The sequence below is a fragment of the Semicossyphus pulcher genome, unplaced genomic scaffold (assembly GCF_022749685.1).
Source record: "Semicossyphus pulcher isolate SPU_LCO1_2020_fin unplaced genomic scaffold, fSemPul1.0.p SCAF_28, whole genome shotgun sequence".
Taxonomy (NCBI): Eukaryota; Metazoa; Chordata; class Actinopteri; order Labriformes; family Labridae; genus Semicossyphus; species Semicossyphus pulcher.
The window spans coordinates 3,779,320-3,801,107 of NW_027211702.1; the positions used below are offsets into that span (position 1 = coordinate 3,779,320).

The 21,788-nt window shown below is 40.1% G+C and overlaps 2 protein-coding genes across 2 annotated transcripts; both read left to right on the top strand.

Annotated features, from left to right (window-relative positions):
- Positions 1-1,474: 1,474 nt before the first annotated feature.
- Positions 1,475-10,123, top strand: LOC138605121 (annexin A1-like). The gene is made up of 12 exons (XM_069677217.1): positions 1,475-1,550; positions 1,629-1,739; positions 2,275-2,380; positions 2,631-2,725; positions 3,717-3,830; positions 4,193-4,283; positions 4,544-4,680; positions 5,959-6,052; positions 6,611-6,706; positions 8,400-8,458; positions 9,680-9,802; positions 9,943-10,123. Exons 2-12 carry the CDS (start codon positions 1,671-1,673, stop codon positions 9,997-9,999), a joined length of 1,041 nt encoding a protein of 346 aa, XP_069533318.1. The 5' UTR covers positions 1,475-1,550; positions 1,629-1,670; the 3' UTR covers positions 10,000-10,123.
- Positions 10,124-11,422: 1,299 nt separating this feature from the next.
- slc30a5 (solute carrier family 30 member 5) lies at positions 11,423-20,638 on the top strand. Its single transcript, XM_069677187.1, has 16 exons — positions 11,423-11,872; positions 12,234-12,356; positions 12,498-12,564; positions 12,826-12,911; positions 13,068-13,155; positions 13,496-13,583; positions 13,704-13,780; positions 13,880-14,050; positions 15,481-15,769; positions 16,120-16,328; positions 17,774-17,931; positions 18,025-18,154; positions 18,371-18,653; positions 18,730-18,956; positions 20,073-20,201; positions 20,367-20,638. The coding sequence occupies exons 1-16, from the start codon at positions 11,802-11,804 to the stop codon at positions 20,535-20,537; spliced, it is 2,367 nt and encodes a 788-aa protein (XP_069533288.1). The 5' UTR covers positions 11,423-11,801; the 3' UTR covers positions 20,538-20,638.
- Positions 20,639-21,788: the final 1,150 nt, after the last annotated feature.

Consider the following 21,788-nt stretch of genomic DNA (forward strand, 5'->3'; position numbering starts at 1 on the left):
TCTTCCGAGGGAGCAACTCCAACAAGTCTATTTTATTAAAAAAAAGAAGGTACACTGATATTTGACTGTGGAGTAGGGGAACTGCTGCTCTTTCCTGTGTGCCTACGGCAACCGGAGAGGGACGAACCTATAGCCAAAATGTCCAACTGAGGTAAACCTGGCTGCCTTCCATCAGAGCAGCAGACCAGACTAGCAAGACAAGTCGGCATTTTAAAATTCGTTTCCACAGTATATGAAATATATGCCTGGAAGTATGAGTGCATATGGTGTTGTTAGTTAAGTGTGTTAAGTAGAAGATCGTTGCTATAGTGAAAATTACCCCGATCGCGGTGCTAATTCTGCTAACCTGTTTGGTAATATCCCTTATTTGTTAGCATCAAGCTAACAAAGTAATTAAGTTTTATGTTTGGATGCAGTAGTCATGCTAGCTGTACGGGGTGTTTGAGCAAAGTGCTACACTGTATAATTTACTGAATATGCATGCACGAGGCCATTTATTAAAAAACACCCGCAAAAAAAAAGAATTGCCGGTTAAAGATGTGAACAAATTATTTAAAAAAGATTGAGAATCAGCTAAAATACACATTCACTTATTTTTATATGAGTGATATACAATACAATGAAATGAACAGTTTGTAATAAATGGGTAACACCTTACAATAAGGTAAACAAAACTTTAGTTAACATTTTGTTAAGTGTCACCAAGTTACATTCAGGCCTCCCGTTTAGTGACAAATCCAGCAGGGGAGAACTATGTTCTTACACCTACAGGGCAGACAGACAGTATTAGAGCAGTGGCACATTTTTCATTATGTTGGCTCTATACTCCCTACACAGGAATGCATGTCTGATTTAAGATTAAAGAAAAAAAACTACAAAGTTAAAATCCTGACTTTTAATTTGAGGGTGTTTGCATCCACATCCGATCGACAGCAGGGAGTTGTAGTCATTGTTAGACATGCCATACTATGGCATTGTCACAGTTGTCCAGTTCAGCTGGGTGGGTGATAGTAGTGTAGCCTTGAGCTGCGAGCTTCAATCATCTGGTGTAAGCTCACTTTTTTCTAACTGCACAGCCCTAGATTTTTGTCATTTTCAAACTTAAAGTCTGATAACTAAACAGACAACTGCAGTGACATCACTGGAGGACATTTATCAGGTTGCACACAGACAGAGGCTCCCCTTTTATAAGCATTGCCTCAAGTGGAAACAGTGTTGAACATGAGGTTCAGTCGTATAATTGTGCAAAACGTTTATACTTTAAAAAATGAGCTACAGTGGCCTTCATCTCTGCTGTCCCAGTTCCCTATTGTTTAATGGGTGAAGTTCTTACACAACACAAGAGTCACCAAACCTGTCAGAAGAATCAAACCCCTGACTCTCACCAAGCAGGAATGTTGTCTTTGAGAGGTGCCAGGTCATTGGCCAAACCTCTGCAGGTAAACCGGCCTGAAAATCACCTGCACAGAGATGGGTGGAGACACTGCAGAGTGAGTTAAATACTGACTCCTCAGATCCCCGATCTGGGTGTTATGACTGCAGGAGCACAGGTGAGGTTTATTGAATGGCTAAATATTAAGAAAAATAAATATTTAAATAATCTTAAGTACTAATTTTTCCCTTCACAGGATTGTTTTGTTTCCCGTTTTTAACTCTCCAGTCAAGTAAACATGTCCGCGTTCAAGAAATTCTTCAAAAATATCATCCATGACAGAGACAGAGACGAGGAAACTGTCAAGGTGAGTGTAAAAAACCCAGAATACAACAGGTGTTTGATTTATTAAACATTACATTTAACTATCTTTTGAATATTAACTCTTTATATTGATTTATAGACTATTTAAAGAACTTTTAGTCTTGTTTTGTTTCCACATAGCTCAAATGAAGTGTGTGTTACAAAGATCTGCAAGGTAAAATCAGTGTATTTGTAAATGGAGTCTGGTGGCTCGGGAGGGGAGTGTGGCCGGCGAGCCCATTTGTTTTGATCTGAGAGGCTGGAGCTCGTATGACTAATAGTGGTTCTCAATGCCATATAGTGCATCTTTATGTATGTGATTTGAATCTAAATTTTAAAGGTTAAATGCCCTCTTACAAAGGCCATTCACAGATATTTTAAAGTTAAGGAAAAGCTGGAAATGTTTTCTTGGGTGATAAAAGAGTGTCTGGATTTTCTTTGACTTTATGATTTCAACAACTGACAGCTGACATTTTAAAAACTGAATTTCTGGTGGTGTGTAGCAAGTTTAACATCTGTATTTCTATCTACAATTGTAGGTGAAGGGTAAGAAGAAACCCAAGTATTTTGGAACAGTTGCCGAGTATCCCAACTTCAGTGCCAGCAGTGATGCTTCAGTTCTTCAGGCTGCCATTGAAGATCACAGTAAGGGTGCACATTTGACCTCATGTTTGTAAGATCCGATTATTCTTGGATGTTTTTTTGTGAATGGGCGACAATTAAATGTTGAATAACTGCAACAATTAGATTATTGTTCCATCTCTGAATGACATTGAAGCCACTTTGAACTGAAAGCAAGTCAATCTGCTTCTCGGTTTTTCATAATTCTAATGAAGTTTTGTAAGACACAAACCTTTCTGACCCAAAGCTTTTGCTTTGAATTTCTCCCTGACAGATGTGGACGAGGACGTGATCATTTCAGTCCTGGTGAAGAGAAACAATGAGCAGAGACAGAAGATCAAAGTCGTGTACGAAGCATCCACCGGGGAAGTGAGTAAATTATTACATATAAAAACAGCCAAAAATCTGGAAATCACTGAAATAAGAAATATTCTGAAACCTGCCCCTGACTACATTATCGTAAGTGTTTGTTTGCAAAAGAAATGAGGTCTCTTTCCTTTTTAGACTGTTTGCCTTCATCTGAGCATCGAATTTGTTTCTTTTTCTTTGGATTTTCACTTGAAGTTGTATCTGTAGTCATCCATCTTTTCTTTGTTTGTTCAGCCATAGTAGATTACTGTTTACTCGCAACACTTGCTGAGACCGGAAAAGCAGCCGCTTAGCCCCGCCTACCCTCTCTGGCAGACCAACCACTGCTGGCTGATGGAAAACGCGTCACTAACTGGGCGCCGCTTTTGATTTTTACCGTGAAAGTCGCCACAGACAGCCAGTCTGTAATACTGCAAATGCAAAGGCTTTGGTCAGTGGGCCATAGACTCAATCACCATTGTGTTAACTTGATTTGAGATTGTCTTTGAGATTACAGTTTTAAACTTACATCATGTGACTTTAGGAAGACAAAACAAAACACTGCAGGGGGTTTTGCTGTTAAAACCTTGCTTGGTCTGGTATGACCGGTTTTAGCCGACTTTACATGACTTTACACATGTAACAAAAATTACTGAGTCAGTTTGCGGACTTCATGGCTGTCCTCTGTGTTACTGTTGCTCTGCATTTTTAGCATGTCATAGATTCACTAATCAACATAATGTAAAAAAAAAACCATTTGACCTGCTTTTGGTCTGTTGTCACTCCAAGATAACTTTTTCAAAACAAATAAATTTTAAGATTTCATGTGTAATAATGCCGTAATTACTACTTGTGATCACAGAGGCAGCTCTTATGCAGAACATATATATTGTTGCTTTAATGCCGATATGTGTAAATAACACACACATTGACACAATACAGCACAATAAGACTGTGTTAAAATGTAATGATCATAATAACCAAAGTATCCTGATGTCTGTGATTGCCTCAGAGGCTGGAAGAAGCTCTGGAGTCGGCTCTCAGGAGAGATTTAGAGGACGTCACTCTCGCTCTGATCATGACGCCCGCTCGCTTTGATGCCTACGAGCTCAGGCAGGCCACAAAGGTGAATATCAGCAGTTTGTGTTGTAAATATCAGGGGGGACTATTTCCAAGTGTCACTCTCCTTGCTGATACTTTGTATTGTAGGCCCGTTTGATTTGTCCCTTTTAAATGTTATTTTAACCCAGGGGTTTTCTGGTGTATCTTTAGATTCACTCAGAGAATTATTCAGTAAAAATTAGGAAAAAACGTGTTGCACTCCATGCCCAAAAATGATTTCCGAACCTGCATATTGAGCTGGCAGTTTGTTAGAGTTAACTACATGTTACCACCTTAATGGAAGTTGGGAAATGTTCAAGGTTCAAGCAGTGATCTCATACCTTGACCTTAAATTACTTAAAAAAGCATTTGCTGTTTTTCCAACAGGGTCTGGGCACAGATGAAGACGTGCTGGTGGAGATTCTGGCAACAAGAACAAATGAAGAAATTGAGGAGATTAAGAGGGTCTTCAAAGAAGGTTAGGGCAGATCTAGAGCACTAACTTGTTGCATGCTGAGCTCCAAGGCCCTGAAGGATTTCCCCATTTTTACATCTTCAGTATTTACCTTCTTTGGTGCAATGCTGCACAACACTGAATTCCTTGACAGTGCAGCCCTGTAATCACCTGGTCTTGAGGACTGTGAGCCTCTAAACAACAGCTCAAACCAGTGTGGTTATTCTTTGCTCCGTTATGTGTCTGTAAAATCTGTTTGTGCTAAAATGTTGTTTATCCCTCAGAGTACGAGACAGAGCTGGAGGAGGTCATTAGGGATGAGACCAGCGGGGACTTCACCACTGCCCTACTGGCCATGCTGAAAGCTCAAAAAGACGAGAGCGATGAAATCGACATGGATCTGGTCCAGAAGGACACAGTGGTAAAACTCAGAAAAGCAACTTTTAAGAACAAGACTGGAGCTATTTAATATCTGCTTTCTAACGTCCCTACCGAAGGAGCCCCAAGATCATTGGTTTCTTATTTTTTTCATTTGAACAAAACTGTCCGTTATTTCCTTGAAAGCTGGGCATTGTAGTTTCTATCTTGCGATGGTGACGTCATATGGAGCCAGAGACTGCGCAGTAGAGATCGGCGGGTGAAGCCGTAGTCACTTCCGCTAACCAAAACACACACTTAGCTTACCGAAAAAACAGAATCTCACTCACAGGCGTGTTCAACAGCAGAACAGCTTCTTAGTGTTGATCTGAGGTTAACGATCACAGTTATGGAAACTTCAATGACTGTAGTGATTGTTGTTGTTACGTTTCCTCTCGCTGTTTGTCCTCCACTCTGCTGATCCAGAACAGATCGGCTGCAGGAGCCGTATTGGTCAACAGAGCTGTCAATCATCATTTTTCATCATCAAATAACTAATTAAAAGTAATCTTGTCAGAAAAATGAACACTTGGACATAAATCAGCATGATAAGAACTAACTATAATGACAGAAACCATGTGTGAGACAAATGTATTTGACGTGTATTTTGATTTTATAGTTTGACTCATGTCCCATCTGTTAACATGGAGGAGGCGGGCTTTATGACCTGTACTGCAGCCAGTCAGCAGGGGGCGCTAGAGAGGGTTTGGCTTCACTTTTAGGGAGCTGTCGTGTCATCCATCTTTTTATACAGTCTGTGGTTGGCACTTACAGACTTTGTTCCCTCCTGTCTTGATCGTTGCTTGTGTTGTATTAACTCTCAGATGTACGTCGCTTTGGACAAAAGCGTCTGCTAAATTAAATTGTAACACTGTAACAACATTGAGTGTATACAAACAGTGTTTGTGTTACTGGTAATGAAGGAATATATCACCTAGTGCAAATCTGTGTCGAGACCAAAAGCGAAGCAAATGTTTGCTTTGCGTTCCTCGCATAAGATCGACCATAAATTTAATTTGTCTTTATTGGTGGTCAGCCACAGAGCACCTGTCCATCTCAGTTTCACTGGCAGTTTCACTGTGTCTAGCAGGTCACACTTCAGCTGCAGTCTGGCTTACTACAGCTATTAACTCAGAATAAACCGATTTTCCATTGATATGAATCCAATGATGCAATAAGGCTACAGCAATAACTAAATCATAATGCATAATTGTATAAAGTATAAATCAAATCATTTAATGTTCAAGTCTTCTTCGGGTTTCTTTCTGTTTTGTGCCTGCAGACTCTGTTTGAGGCAGCGGAGCATCCGGAAGGACTCAACGTTGCTTCCTTCATCGACATCCTGACCTCTCGCAGCGCCATACAGCTCTCTAAGAGTGAGTGTCTGAAATGTTTCAATGCTTTCAGCTGAACTGAGGTTTGACTCATCACAGGCTGAAACAGCCAAAACCTACATTTCAGTCACTGACACCTGGACAAACAGGTGGAACCACACACCTACAGGTAACAGGTGAAACAGGCCCAACAGTGTAAGGAACAATACAGACTTCAGTTTTAGATTTAACATGTTTATCATGGAAAGAGTCCACGCTTTGGTCACTCAAAGGGACATGAAAAAAATAGCTGGATGAGGGAGTAGATTCTTTTCATATTTCTTTAGATTTATAGTTTGAAGGTTTATTTAAGAACTCATTCATAACTTTGCAATGTTTTAAATAAAGGAACATTTATCTGTGCAACATACATGACAAGTTGAAGAAACCAAAAATATCTTCTTTATATGAAAGGTCTAAAAACAAGGTCCAGTTTATACTTCTTGGAGTTTGAATTCTTTGTCTAAAGATTATTTCGAACCAGCTAAAGACTGTTTGAGTCTGCTTTGTTTCTGACAAGTCGCCTAATAACCCATAAATACCTGTTCTCTGCCTGTTTAGCATTCCAGCAGTATGCGCTGGCCAGTGACATCACCTTACCTAAAGCCCTGAACATGGAGCTGGATGGGGACATTGAAGACTGTCTCCTTGACATCGGTAAGAAGTTTCATCATTTCTCTTCTGATTTGATGAATTTTGTTCTCACTTTTCATCATTAAAAAGTTCTCCTGAGAACAAGTTTTTAAAGTGATTATTTCACATTAATTATGGTGATTGTCAGTCCCTCCAGGAAGTTGCGTTGTTGCGTTCCCGCAAATTCAGCCCGATCATCCCATTTCCCCGCTGTGTGAAGTCATGTCACTAAACTTGCTTTTTTGATATTCAAAATATTGATCCCCTGAGGTCTGCAATGTTGTATAAATATCAGAGGACATCTTTTACTGTATCATTTATCTGTTTGGAACGCTGCATGACAGAGATGTACCCTCCTTCTGCTTTGAGGCCGACAGCTGATCCATGCTAACGAGGCTCTGGTGTGATCGTCTCTCTTTCTTGAGCTTCCTAACTATAATAATTAATTCAACACTCAATGTCTTCTTCTAATCATTTATCCATGGTCTATTAACCAATCAGAGATTGCATCCTTAACAATCTACCAGCCACAGGCTCTGTTACTGACGTGTGTGTCAGTGCTGATGTCAAAGAGTGTTGTACAGTGAGATAGCAACTCCACGGTCTCTTGTCAATTGTTTTATAATGGCTCAGCATTCAGATATAGAACAGTCTAAATAACGGATAGATTCTCATGTAGATTCTCCAACATTGCTTTAGTTTCCTTCACTTTTTTCACTTTTTTCGGCATTGTGACACAGAAATAAACAGGAAGTGATGTCAGAAGACAAACAGCTCGCTCAGCTTTATTGGAGAATTGGAGAATTGGAGAAAAAACATTGCAACTTTGTCCGCAACAATCACAGAAAATGCCGTAACATCCTGGAGGGATTGTATTTTGGGAAAGAAACTGGGTGCAGTTGGAAAATGTTGATGCCATGCATCTCTGTGCACCAAACAGGATTTAGAAATGTATTCTATGTAAAACAGTTGTGGTTTGTTTGTTCATGTTGCCAGGCCACACCCACAGAGTCTTAATTAAGCACGTCAGCTTCATCATAATTTATCATAATAACTGAATCAAACTTTGTGCGTGGGTTTTACAGGGAAAATTGTCAAACATCTATCCCAAATACCCTCAAAATATAAGAAGAATGTTGAGTACATGGGGCCAAAGATTACAAGTGTGTCCTGAGGGTGTAACAGGAATAAAGGGAATGCAAGGATTCATGTTCAGGGAAGCAAACATATGCTCAGCAAATTCTAGGAAAGCCTGCACATTTGACCTTATGTTTCCTGTGTACGAGTGGAAAACCTGGCATCACGTTGGACTAGAGGACAGTGAACACACATTGGTTTAGATGAATAGATAGATGGATGTATGATGAGCAAATGACAGATATTTTCATGCTGAATAACCACTTCTAGCTGGGCACAAGGGTTTAAAGGAAGGCTTCAACTCTTAGCAACGTAAATAAACATCACTGTCCTGTTAAGTCTCACTCATGCAACATATGGTATCCAGACAGAAAGCGCTGGAAGGATGAAGTCCACAAAGAACCAGAATAAACAAAGGGACTGCACAAAAGCCGAAAATGCACAAATTAAAGAAAGCTGAAGAAGATGAAGTTAAAAGGATTGCATGAAACGACAAATTTAGGACTGGATAGACTCAAACTCACTGATACTGTCTGCACATTCTATAGTCTAAATGTGTTTGTGTCTGTTTGACCTTCAGTGAAATGTGCCTGGAACACACCCGCTTTCTTTGCTGAGAAGCTCCATCTGGCTATGAAGGTGCGTATGAACATATGTGCTGTGTGTGTGTGTGTGTGTGTGTGTGTGTGTGTGAGAGAGAAACAGAGAGAGAGAGAGACCTTCTCTGCTGAGTTTTTCTTATGTAACTGGACTTACAGTAACTGTTTTGTTTGCTTATGAGCCTGACAAAGTCTAAGTGGAATTCATATTAATGTCATCCATGTCTCTGGCAGTTAACGAAAATGTCTCACCTTTCCTGTCCTGTATGAAAGGTTGAATGTTATTTTTGTTTTCCTGAACTTGACAGAGTACTCATGTTGCCCAGACCTTAAAAAGAAAATCAGTTGCAGTTTGCTAAAGTGTAGGCAACAAAAACTACTTTAAATTTAGAAAAAAGACTGGTTTTGCTTCAAATTTGGAAAATAAAGAACACTATAAAAGAGGCAAGTGAAGTCACATCAAGTATGTGATATAGCTTATTTAAAGATATAATCTCAGGGGCAGTGTTCCAAAGAAAAAGAAACAAATTTAATGCTCAGATGAAGGCAAAGGCAAAATGACCGTCAGCCAGGAAAATCAAGAGTTACAAATGTGACAAGGCGAGCCACCGTAGACGTCTGGTAAAATTAGGAAGTGTCCTCCTGTAATTGCCGTATATCACCAGTAGGTGGCACCCAAGAGATTGAAATTTGAAATCTTTGAGATTGTCAGTTTAAGTACGTCATATAGCTAATTTAAGTTCAGATAATTCAACTTTGACTATTGTGAACCACACAAACAGTCTGTACATCTCTATACACTAAGTCACCTTACTTCCAAAGGCTTTCTTGTTGCAGGGACAAAATAATTCTTAAATTCCATTCAAAGTAGGGAATTTCACGTCTGTGTACTTGACTCAAAGTATTATATTATTGTGACCATTTTGTCTTTCTTCAAGTTGCTGCTTAAAATGTATTTAAAACAGCACAAATCACTTGAAACATTTGCCTTGATCTGTTATATTCACATGCAAATAATAGAAATCTGACTTTTCTAATGAGATCATAGCACCGAAATGAATCTCTGTTTTGCAGCTTACTCAACTTCATTAATATCGTGAGCCTCTAGAACATGCTGCTTAACTGTATTGATTCTTTATGCAACCAACACAGATGTAGTATGTATTCAATATAAGTTTTGAAAGCGTAACAAAACACAGGAGGTAGTAGATCTGCACACTGAGGTGATTTGTATGGCTCATTCTCCTCTCAACTTTCTCAGGGTCACGGCACATGTGAGCAGAGTCTGATCCGGGTGCTGGTGAGCCGCTCTGAGGTGGACCTGAAGAAGATTGTGGAGGAGTACAGGGCCATGTATAATGTTAGCCTTCAGGAGGACATAATGGTAGGACAACATACTTTTTAATTCAAATTTACATGAATGGCTGCCTCTATGTTCTGTTTTTTACTTGTTCAAGAGAGAAACAAATCACAGTGTTCTATGAGACTATTTCAGCTCATCATGTCTTTGTCTCTGTTTAACAGGAGGACACTGAAGGTCATTATCAGTCAGTGCTGCTGGGACTCTGCGGACCTTTCTGAAGCTCTGGTGTTACTGCTCATGACCAATATGTATTATGGAGTTGATTTTTTTCCCACCAACAATCACATATCTCAACCTCTTTCTAAATAAAAGCATACTGCTGGGTAATAACAGCTTTTTCAAGTCATCACATACCACTATTTTCCTTTGTGAGTATATTGCAGTCAAAAGTTTAATATAAAATATTAGAAGCTAATCTTAATGATGCAGCATATGAAAAGAAGAGAGAAGAAAAAACAGAATGTTTTCTCCTTTTAGCTTTATAGCTTAAATATCATCACAACTCTTACCCTGTGATATAAGTTTTAACAGTTAGGTAGTGTGGGACAGTTTTTTTTTTTCATGATGAGGTCGCCTCTTCGATTACAAATGCTAAAAAAAACAAACGTAATTAATAACCCTCCTGTGAGACTATACAAGAAATAAAAACATATGCAACAATCTTGAATGTTCTGTGATTGCCTCTAAACAATTTCATTGAGGTTACTTTCTTGTTATTTCTCATTTGCTTTAATGATGAGGTTTTCTTGTTTTCAATTACATTTCTTGCAGGGTATGTCGTTTCAGTTGGAAATTGAGCTATGACAGGTTCCTTACCCTCGATGGAGGATCAATAAAGATTATCTTAAAATTTAATTGAGACAATGTTTATTATAATCCATTCAAATACGCTTTCTATTTGAAAGAGTGGGGAGGTAGAGAAAAGAGGAACTAGAAACTCTGGATGGAAAAACTCAAAGGAGGAACTAGATTTATTTGAAATAAATGTGACAACTCTTAAAACCAATATCAAAGCATCATGGGAAATGTAGTTGTTGAATGCTGACTGAATAAATTGACCTTTTGTTTAAGATGACTTTCAAGTCATACAGTCCTATAGTAGATACTTTGGATGCCCATATCCACCAGGACAAGAAAAGAAAACATATTTTTTATACATTCTGCTTTTGAATAGTTTTGAATCACCTGCCACAAGCGCTTGATCCAGTATAGCAAAGTTTAGAAGATCGCTCTATATTTTTGAATCTGAATTTAAAAGCTTAAAAACAAAGTATATTTTAGGGAAAACATTTTTCCAACAGTAATATCGCTTGTCATGAAACATTGTGGTACTTAATGGAATTGTTCTTCTTCCGAGGCAAAAACTCTTTCTCATGTAATTAATACATTCAGTGTGTGAATTATAATATTTTTTTCTATGTTAAAATTGCCAATATTGAAGAAAAGAAGATTAACTTAATTGCTTTCATGTAGGTAGTCCACCTGCTTTCTATCATCGTTGTCTTCATTTCTGCGCAGAACCCCGAACTGCGCAGTAGGAAAGCTCATGAATGCGCGCACGTGACGTGGAATGTTTACCGTGTCCGGAAGTGCCGTGGCTTTTTGGCCAGACTGGATTTTTTATCTTTTAATTCCTGGTATTGTGTTTGAAAGAACCTAACGTCGTGAATAATTTGGCTCTAACTGGGCGATTACATATATTTGTTTGACGTACACCGTATACTGAACGTGTCGTAGCCAGAAACTTCGGATAAAATCTAATTTAACCGGCAGATGGCTAGCTAGCTAGCAAGCTTGCTAACAGGTTAAGTAGTCTGCTTGCTGCTTGTTCACAGTTTAATGTATAGATTGAACTAAATAATTTGGAGACTGAGTAAGGGCCAGAAAGAGACTGGTCACAATATAAACCTGTAAATGGGCTGCCGTTCATTTTCACTGTTCAGGTGACAGTGATGTGTAGGGTTTTGGAGACATAAATACTGCAACTGGACTTCATCTGCTCGGGTTCAAGTAATTGAAAATGGAAGACAAATACAGCAGCAACGTACTGTCAGGAGGAAAACTGGGCATGGTGGAAGTGCCAAATTCTAGGTACGTGTCGTTGAATACGTTAGTTTAAACCAGCAGCAGACTTAAATCTGTCAATTCAGATTATTTTAGCTGTAGACAATATGTCACATTTTGTAAATAAACTCCAAAACACCAACTGAAACAAATAATTTATTTAATTTTATTGTTGTCAGTATCCTGTAAATTAAACTAATATTGTCTTCAGATGTCCAAAACGGTCAGAAATCTATAATTACAATGACCCAGTGTCAAAGGTGACTTCCTTAAATATATAATAGTCCTAATGTGTAAGAAGTTGTGGAAAGGCTTTAATAGGAGGACATGTGTTTTTTCTACATTAACTACCTCCAGCACTAAATCAATATTTCTTTGTTGTGTTCAGGTTGACAAGATACATCGTTTTACTGATTATAACAAAGATCCTGAAGGCTCTTGGGATCTTTGAATCTTATGATATCCTCAAAGTTGTTCACATTGTCCAGTTCATCTTCATACTGAAATTAGGGTAAGTTCCCTTGTGCTTGTTTAGGTAATATTGCATCCATTTAAGTCTCCTGGCACCTTGTGATATGTATTATTATTACTTTGTACTTTTAGGTTTACAGATTGTGACAACATTCTCACAATGGTTCTTCTTCTTTCTCAGGAGTGCTGTTATTCTGCTTTTCTTCCAAAAGCCTTTTTCCTCAGGCAAAGCCATCTCAAAAAGACAGGTTTGTTGGATTTCTACTTGTTAACTTGTGTCTGATTCATTACGTCTGCTACTTCTCCTTCATTCAACATAACTGCATGGACACTGTGAATGCTTGTTATATCTTCTGTGAATGGTAATCTGTTTTTTGTGGTTTTTTAAGAAATGTTAAGGCTTAGCAATATATGTAAATTTAGAAAATAAGACAATTAATCACTGCACCCGTTAAACCACAGTGTCAACCTAGTGTAATAAATCTGTTTTCATATTATTTATGTTGCAGTGGATAAAGTTACTAAAGCACGCTGTCTTCAGCTGTATCATCTCCCTCCTGGGCTTCTTCGGTCTGACTCTCTGTGGCCCTCTGAGGTAAAATGTCACAATGAGTATGTGTGTTTACTGACATATACTATATGTCTCTGAATGTCAGCATGTTTGTTTGGTTTTTACCTTGTTTATTTATGGGCTCCTGCAGACTCTGTTGTGTTTGGGTTGTGATTAAAATCTAGCGTGTGTCTTTTGCAGGACGTTGCTGCTTTTTGAGCACAGTGATGTGGTGGTCATTGCTCTCCTTGGTGTCCTGTTCACCAGCTCAGGAGGGGGGCCATCCAAGGTAGGAGAACACATATCTACAGCTGGTTTGAAATCAGAAAGCTTGTTTATAATCTGACTGTTTGTCTGACTGCGAGTGTCTCCTGCGTTGTTGGACCTCTTGCAGCAGAACAAGAATAAGGTTTATTGCCAAGTAGGTCAGCACATATAAGGGATTTTATTTTGGTGGATAACACTAAACATGGAAAAGTATAACAACTAGAAAGCTATCTGCAGTACTGCTACTGAGAGCATTGTGTTACTATTGGTTACATGGCTGTCAGCAGGGAGTAGTTTGAAAGTATCACTATAGTAGAGGTATGTGACATGCATATTTGTGGGTTTTTCTGTGACTTTTTCAGACCAGAGGCGCTGCTTTGTTCATCATCGCTGTGATCTGCCTCCTCCTCTTTGACAACGATGATCTCATGGCAAAGATGGCGGAGCACCGTATCCATTTGTTCCTGCTGCAGCTGTTTTCACTGTTTTTGACCTGCTCTGTTTGTGTTGTACATAATTATCATATTCCCCTGTTTGTATTGTTTCTGCCTTGACTTGTCTTCCACCCAGCTGAGGGACACCATGACAGCGCGCTCACTCATTTCCTCTACACAGCCATTGCATTTTTAGGAGTTGCAGATCACAAAGTAAGCACAGCCCACACAGTAAATTTCATGTTCAGTGCTGCTTACAGAAGCACAGTTAAGTGTTGGTTTTGCTTTCTTAATGGGTTTTCTTCCCATCAGGGGGGCGTAGTTCTGCTGGTGGCCTCCCTGTGTCTAAAGGTGGGCTTCCACACGGTCTCCCGGAAACTATCGGTCGAAATTGGTGGTGCAAAACGCCTCTATGCCCTGGACAACCTGGTGTCTGCTGCGGTGCTGCTGCCCTGGGTCATAGTGCTCTCAGCCACCACAGAAGTAAGTGCACAAACATGAGACAGGATGAGAAATCTTAATATGCATGTAGTCTGTTTGGGTGGCATCACAAAGTTCAAATAGATACAAAAACATAGAGAGATTTTACGTTTTAAAGGATTCAAATAAGCCAGGAAGAACAAGGCAATCAAACCAGAAGTGGAAACTTACAAATGTAGGTCACAGGAATTAATCTGGTCCAGTCGCTTCGCTGGTCAGTCCAACATTTTGATCCACAAAAAAATATCTACTTGACTGACGCGGTGTTTGTATTTATGGTCTCTTGATCATGTTTACTCATGATTTAAGTTATGTCCTTATCGTTTCTGTAACGACCTTCTGATTGTGAATGACACTTTTACATCAACGACACGTGATTGGATTTATTTATCATTTGTTGTGGCGATCAAATTTTCTCAGCATATCAAAAAATGAACCACTACATTCTGTGAGCTTCTGTTGAGGTAAAAAGCTCTTGTTTTCATTAAAGCCTTTTCACTTCTGTGGAAACTGTCAGGAGGAGTCTTTATTTCAGGAGGATATCCTCTGTGTGATGGTTGTACTGGATGCATTATGTTGTAGTCTTTTACCTCAGTCAAGTATAATAACTTGGACTGTAGATTTGACTGTAGATATAGATGGACGATGCATCTCCATCTGCTCTCATTGTACGAAATTGAAGCCAAAATACCCCCCTGTGACAGGCGCTGCCATCTTGCGATGGTGATGTCATTTGGAGGTAGAGACTGTGCAGCAGAGATCGGCGGGTGGAGCCGTTGAAGCCACTTCCGCAAACCAAAACACACACTTAACTTACCGAAAAAAACCCAGCAAAGACCCTGCACGCCGTTTAACAGCAGAACAGCTTCTTGTGTTTGTCTGAAGCTAAAATTCACAGATATGGAAACTTCAGTGACTGTAGTGATTGTTTTAGTTACATCTCCTCTCGCCGGTCCTCCTCTACTCTGCTAATCCGGAGCAGATCCGCTGCAGGAGCTGTTAGTTGTCAACAGAGCTGTCAATCATCCTTTTCATAGTATCAAGTAACTAATTGAAAATAAACTTGTCAGAGAAATGGACACTTTGACGTAAATCAGCGTGATAAGAACTAATTATAATGACAGAAACCATGTTTGAGAAAAATGTATTTGACGATTTTATAGTTTGACCCATGTTCCACCTGTTAACATGAAGGAGGCGGGCTTTATGACCTATACTGCAGCCAGTCAGTAGGGGGCAAGGAGAGGGATGGACTTCACTTTTAGGGATCTTTCATGTCGTCCATCTTTTTATACAGTCTATGCTTGGACTCTGCTGTATAGATTACCATATAAAAGATGCATATATCTTCTTTAGCTCAATTTTTTCATACTGTGAATTGAAATTTATTTAACCTCCACATTCCCTGTGTTTTCACTCTCTCTAAACACCAGAGTAAAGTGGAATCTTGGTCGTCCCTCATCCTGCCGTTCGGGATGATCATCTTCTCCGTGATGATCCTTGAGTTTTACGTTGAGGCCATCTGCAGCGCAAAGATGGAGACGCCGAGGTGTGCTCGCTACGGCGCCATCGCCCTCTTCCTCAGCGGCCTGCTGTTGGCCAACTTCTGGACTCACCCGCTAACAGATCAGCTGCGCTCCATGAGCAAACCGCCCCAACAGTTCAGCACAGAGCATGTGCTCTCTGGAGGAGTGATCGTCAGCGCCATCTTCTTCATCATGTGTAAGTTAGGGCTCAGTCGGCAGGATGAATGTGCCATGTAATAATTAAGCTGAGTTTAGATTAATATGATTGTTTGACTTCCCTTACAAAATCCAACTTTTTGAGATCAAGAGAGTGCTGTTCTTAAACTTACTTTATGTAAGTTTTAATAATAATTTATGGATGCATTTATGTTCCTCTATATTTCACTGTTGTCACTGAAAAGCTAAAACAGTTTTCAGAATTTAAGTTCGGATTTTCTTGAATTCAATGTGGATTTACTTTGTTTACCTTTTATTATATAGTATTTAAACTTGTGAAATTGGGAAAGTAAGGTACATCCACTTGATTTCTCCTCCCTCTCCTTGCAGCATCCAGCATCCTCTCTTCCCCGTCAAGGAAAGGTCAGAAGGGCACCTTGGTGGGTTACTCACCTGAGGGGACCCCTCTGTACAACTTTATGGGTGACGCCCTGCAGCACACATCGCAGTCCCTCCCACGGTTCATCAAAGATTCCCTGAAACAGATCCTGGAGGAATACGACTCCAGACAGATCTTCTACTTCCTGTGTCTCAACCTGGTATGTGTACAGCATCAGAAAGAGAAAACTTACAACTGTCTGTCAGCTGAGAGGACAAGCATAGAAACACAAGGGCAATATCATGAAAACTCCAACATTGGTGGCGCCGCAAAAATTAGTCTTTTGCCAGGGAAATTAATAGATTAAAATTCTAATTTCAAAATAAAAGGCTTATAATTAACGTCTCAAAATGTGGGAAACCAAATCATACATTTTAAACAGTACAAAAGATTGTACAGTTAAGCCATGTCTAAAGTATTACCTTTAGAAAGTATGTTAACTTGGACTGCTTAATACTGACCCATAATCTAAATATACAGCTATTGTGGGGAACTTTGACACAAAATGTTTGGAAAAGGAAATTTCAACTCTTTTCAGCCAAGGCCCTTGTTACCACGAGGGCAATCTCAGATCCCATCGGCTAAAGTCAGATGATGAGGTAGCCTCTGAGGACAACGTTGAACATGGCGGCATGTAGCCAGCCGTTATCAATAAACAACCCATTTTTCTGGTGATTCACTTTAATTAACAAGTCTTACCTTTGCCCAAATTTCAACATCATGATGCAGGTTAGTAAAAAGTCACAATGAAGCTTTGTCAGGTCTGTCCTCAAGAGGAGAAGAAAACTACTTTTAAAATGCTCGTTTGTTAAACGGAGGTCGGATCGATCACTTCTGATGCATTTGAGGAAGTCGGGAAATTTGAACGCTGAGTGGCTTTCGTGACACAGCATCAAGGGAATATATCTCAAGTTGAATTTTAGATCAAGAACAGATTGTTAGCTGTTAGTGTGCAGATGTCTGTTTATAGAGATTAATAAGAAGCTAAATCATTGTCAGATCACGCTGATGGGAGCCGGGATGTCATTACGGCGGATTACATTCTGCCTGCTTTTGCTCTCTGTCTTGCTCGACTGTTTTTCCTGCATACGCCTGCTGATACGCGATTGGTCAATACTACTCAGACTACAAGCATGGTAGAAATGGAAACCAGAACACTTGCCGTCCCTAAAATCCACGTCCCTGCCTAAATCGAGTTTACCACTGAGGATATGTCCTCAGTATTGATTCCAGGAAATTATAAGGTTAAATCATCTAAAATTGTCTTAACCTTCTACAGTTACACACTAGTTGCACATTATGGACTTTAAGATGTGGTATTTCTGATATTTTTGGATGCTACACATTAAAAATGGACTGTTTCTGGTCAAAAATGTGATAAAATTCCAGTTAAATATAGCCTTCTGAGATTGCAGAGAAAGCATTGAGACACAGATGACAAATGTTAAACAAATATAATCGGAGCAGTTAGAAAATCGAATAAAGGAATTTCAGCTCTGTTTTAAGAAAATAGTTATGACAAACTTTATCAGACTTTGGATTGATGTGTACATCATTCAATGTGTTTTTTGTGTCAATGTAACATTTGTTGCTTTTTCGCTTTAGGCGTTCACGTTTGTGGAGCTGTTTTATGGTGTTTGGACCAACAGTCTGGGGCTGATCTCTGACGGCTTCCACATGCTGTTTGACTGCTCGGCTTTAGTCCTCGGCTTGTTTGCTGCCCTCATGACCCGCTGGAAAGCCACCAGGATCTTCTCCTACGGGTAGAGTTCATAAAGAACAGATGAAAAGGCTTTGGTGGTGGAATAATTTAAAGAGGGATGTTTCATATTCTCTCTCTCTCTTGTTTTGTGCAGGTATGGTCGTGTTGAGATACTGTCTGGATTCATCAACGGCCTGTTCCTGATGGTCATCGCTTTCTTTGTTTTTGTTGAGTCAGTCACCCGCGTGTTGGATCCTCCCAATATAAACACAGACATGCTGACTGTAAGTAAAACTATATTTACTTTTTAATGCAAAGGCTTGTTACTGAATCTGCTTTCACTCCAACTTGTTAATGAACTTTAAACTACTTTATACTATAATGTTCTTTCAAGCATATCATGACTAAATTTGAATCAGACTTGGAAGACTTCCTCATCAAATATTTTTGTCTTTCATCGATTCAGCCTGAACTCTGCGTGTTGTTTTTGTCTCCTGCAGCCGGTATCTGTCGGAGGCTTACTGGTCAACCTCGTGGGTATCTGCGCTTTCAGTCACGCTCACTCCCACGGCGGCAAAAGCTGCTCGTCAAATGACCATGGCCACTCGCACCACGGCCACTCCCACAGCGAGCACAGCCACGGGGGTCACGGACACTCTCATGGAGGGCACGGACACGGGCACGGGCATGGACACAGCAGTCATGGGCACAGCAGTCATGGGCATGGCGGACACGGACACTCCCACGGCTCTGGAGGCGGAGGCATGAACGCTAACATGCGAGGTGAGTGTTTCAGCTAAATATAGCACTTTGTTTATAAGAAAGTTTCAGTCAGATAAAATGTATTTTTTTCTTTTAGGTGTTTTCCTGCACGTCCTCGCTGACACATTGGGAAGCGTCGGTGTCATCATCTCCACCATCCTCATCCGTCAGTTCGGCTGGTTGATTGCTGACCCCATTTGCTCGCTCTTTATCGCCGTACTAATTTTTCTGAGCGTCATCCCTCTGCTGAAGGACGCCTGCGAGGTTCTTCTTCTGCGGGCACCCCCTGAAAATGAGAAGGACCTGAACACCGCGCTGGAAAAGGTAAGGAGTCACACATCAGGGGATAATAGTATTTATAATCAAGGAGAATGCAAATGCACTTTTCTTTTTACATTTACATTTTTTTTATAAGATTGTTTTTTGGCCTTTCATGCCTTTATGGAAAGAGGACCACAGAAAACTTTGGGGGGCTAGCACGCGGCAAAGGGCCACTGGCGGGAGTTTAACCCAGGGCCGCCGCATCGAGGACCATAGCCTCTGTATATGGCCGCTGATTCAACCACTGAGCTTAACCCGCACCGACATTTAAAGTTCTACTGAAATCTAAATATATTTCATAGTTTTTTTTTATCGCATATGTCCAGCATTTAAAATTGTTAAAAAAAGTTAAAGTGAAAAAGTACATAAGTATTATCAACCAAAAAGTAAACGTGCGTATTGACATTATTAGATTTTTAACACTGCTGAATCAGTATGGAAGCAGTATTTTACTATTATAGCTACTCAATGCTGTGCTAGTCATCACTACTTTATATATAGATGAGCTAGCTAGTTTAGTCTTCCCTATCAAAGGGTTGAGACACTCAAAAGGCTCACCAGATAAATCTGTGGGGTTGTGACATGATTATTAAGAGAGGACAGAAGAAGAAGACGTAACTAACACAGGATCTTTGCCGGTTAGTTAAATGTGTGTTTTGGTTAGCAGAAGGGACGAGATACAGTTACCGCGGCTCCACTCACCAATCTCTACTGCCTCTGGCTTCAAATGACGTCACCCGCACATGATGGCAGCGCCCGCCTCGGGGGGGATTTTGGCTTCAAACACGTCATCCATCTTTATATACAGTCATTGCTTCACACAGTTCAGCGCTATTGGTTGTTGTATGTAACCCAAATCAAATTATGGAGTTCTTCACCAATGAGGTTTTCTGATCTTGGGTCTGTTTATTTGCAGGATTGCAAAATACGTCAAAAGATTAATACATGTATTAAAGTTTGCCTTTCACTTTAAGTATTTCAAAGATCTGGGAGCTGGTTAAACAGAATTTTCGTATTAACAACAGTAAGAGGGTGATGCATTTTTAGCGGAAGTATTTGCTTTCTACTGTTAGAGAATTTTAAGAAACTTAAGAAACTAGATTTGGATTGTTGTTTCAGATTGAGAAGATTGAAGGAGTTCTGTCGTACAGAGACCCTCACTTCTGGAGACATTCAGCCAACATGATCGCAGGGACCATCCACCTGCAAATCATGTCAGATGTGGTGGAGCAGAGGATCATACAGCAGGTAGGATCACGAGACAGACTCATGTTTCGCTGCAGACTACCTTCATCATAACAGCTGTTCAGTTTCATTCATGATCTGTGTTTGTTATTGAAATCTGATACTGATCCATTCAGTAGTGAGAAGAGTAATGACAATTCTGATGTTCTGTGATCTTGACATTCACAGGTGACGGCCATTTTGAAAGACGCAGGCGTGAATAATCTGTCGGTGCAGGTGGAGAAGGAGGCGTACTTCCAGCACATGTCAGGACTCAGCACAGGATTTCATGAAGTTCTGGCAATGACGCAGCAGATGGAGTCCATGAAATACCTGAAAGACGGCACGTGTATCATGTAACGACCGTCTGTGGGACCAAATGAAACTCGACTCTCTTTTTCATGGAAATGTACAGTATATGTGTGTATGTGGTTCTAATAAATCTGAATATATTGGTTTTATCTCTGTTCCACCTCCATATCGTTTGTTAGTTAAATGCTGAATATATTACACTCAGTATTTAACTTTATAACACGCGTACATCATTTTCACTTTAGCAACACTTGTTAGCGTCAAGAAGGTTGTAACTTTTTGTTGAAGCAAAACTTAAAAACAAAAATTGTACTACACTACACTAAGAGAAAAAAACAGTTTCTCACACTTATTTTAGTATTTAACTATTTAAGTTTGTCCTAAAACATATTTTTCTGTTTTATTATAAGTACCACATTTGTTTAATCCTGGTATTATACGACCATATTAGATCTACAATATTTATTTTATATTTTAGCAGTTTTGTCCTTGATATCAGTTGGTATTAGTGCAAAAGTCGCAAAGCGGTCAGGGTGCCCATGCTGACCCCTGTCCACAACTGAAAGCACCTACAAGCATGTGAGCTTCAGAACTGGACCACGGAGCGATGGAAGAAGGAGGCCTGGTCTGATGAATCACATTTTCTTTTACATCGTGTGGCTGGCCCGGTGCGCGTGCGTCGCTTACCTTGGGAAGACATGGCACCAGGATATGCTATGGGAGGAAGGCAAGCCAGCGGAGGCAGTCTTTGGTCAATGTTCTGCTGGGAAACCTTGGGTCCTGCCATTCATGTGGATGTTACTTTGACACGTACCACATACCTAAACATTGTTGCAGACCAAGGAGATGGTATTCATGGAAACGGTATTCCCTAACAGCGGTGGCCTCTTTCAGCGGGATAATGCGCCCTGCCACAATGCAAACATGCTTCAGGAATGGTTTGAGGAACACGACAACGAGTTCAAGGTGTTATCTTGGCCTCCAAATTCCCCAGATCTCAATTCAATCAAGCATCTGTGGGATGTGCTGGACAAACAAGTTTGATCCATGGAGGCCCCACCTCGCAACATACAGGACTTACAGTATCTGCTGCTAAAGTCTTGGTACCAGATACCTCAGCACACCTTCAGAGGTCTAAAGGAGTCCATGCCTCGATGGGTCAGGCCTGTTTTGGCAGCGATGGTCATAATGTTAAGGCTAATCAGTGTATTGAGTAAAGTCCATTTACCATGTAATTTACCTGAGTTTCAGTAACAATGCTAAAATGATGACAGTCTCTCTAAAATCAGGTGTTGAATT

Excerpts from the sequence above, each read along its gene's own strand:
- LOC138605121 (XM_069677217.1), top strand. The coding sequence starts at position 1,671 with ATGTCCGCGTTCAAGAAATTCTTCAAAAATATCATCCATGACAGAGAC. Across the intron at positions 4,284-4,543 it reads TAAGAGGGTCTTCAAAGAAG|AGTACGAGACAGAGCTGGAG; the intron begins GTTAGGGCAGAT and ends TTTATCCCTCAG. Across the intron at positions 8,459-9,679 it reads AGCTCCATCTGGCTATGAAG|GGTCACGGCACATGTGAGCA; the intron begins GTGCGTATGAAC and ends CAACTTTCTCAG.
- slc30a5 (XM_069677187.1), top strand. The coding sequence starts at position 11,802 with ATGGAAGACAAATACAGCAGCAACGTACTGTCAGGAGGAAAACTGGGC. Across the intron at positions 15,770-16,119 it reads CGCCATCTTCTTCATCATGT|CATCCAGCATCCTCTCTTCC; the intron begins GTAAGTTAGGGC and ends CTCTCCTTGCAG. Across the intron at positions 18,155-18,370 it reads TAAACACAGACATGCTGACT|CCGGTATCTGTCGGAGGCTT; the intron begins GTAAGTAAAACT and ends TGTCTCCTGCAG.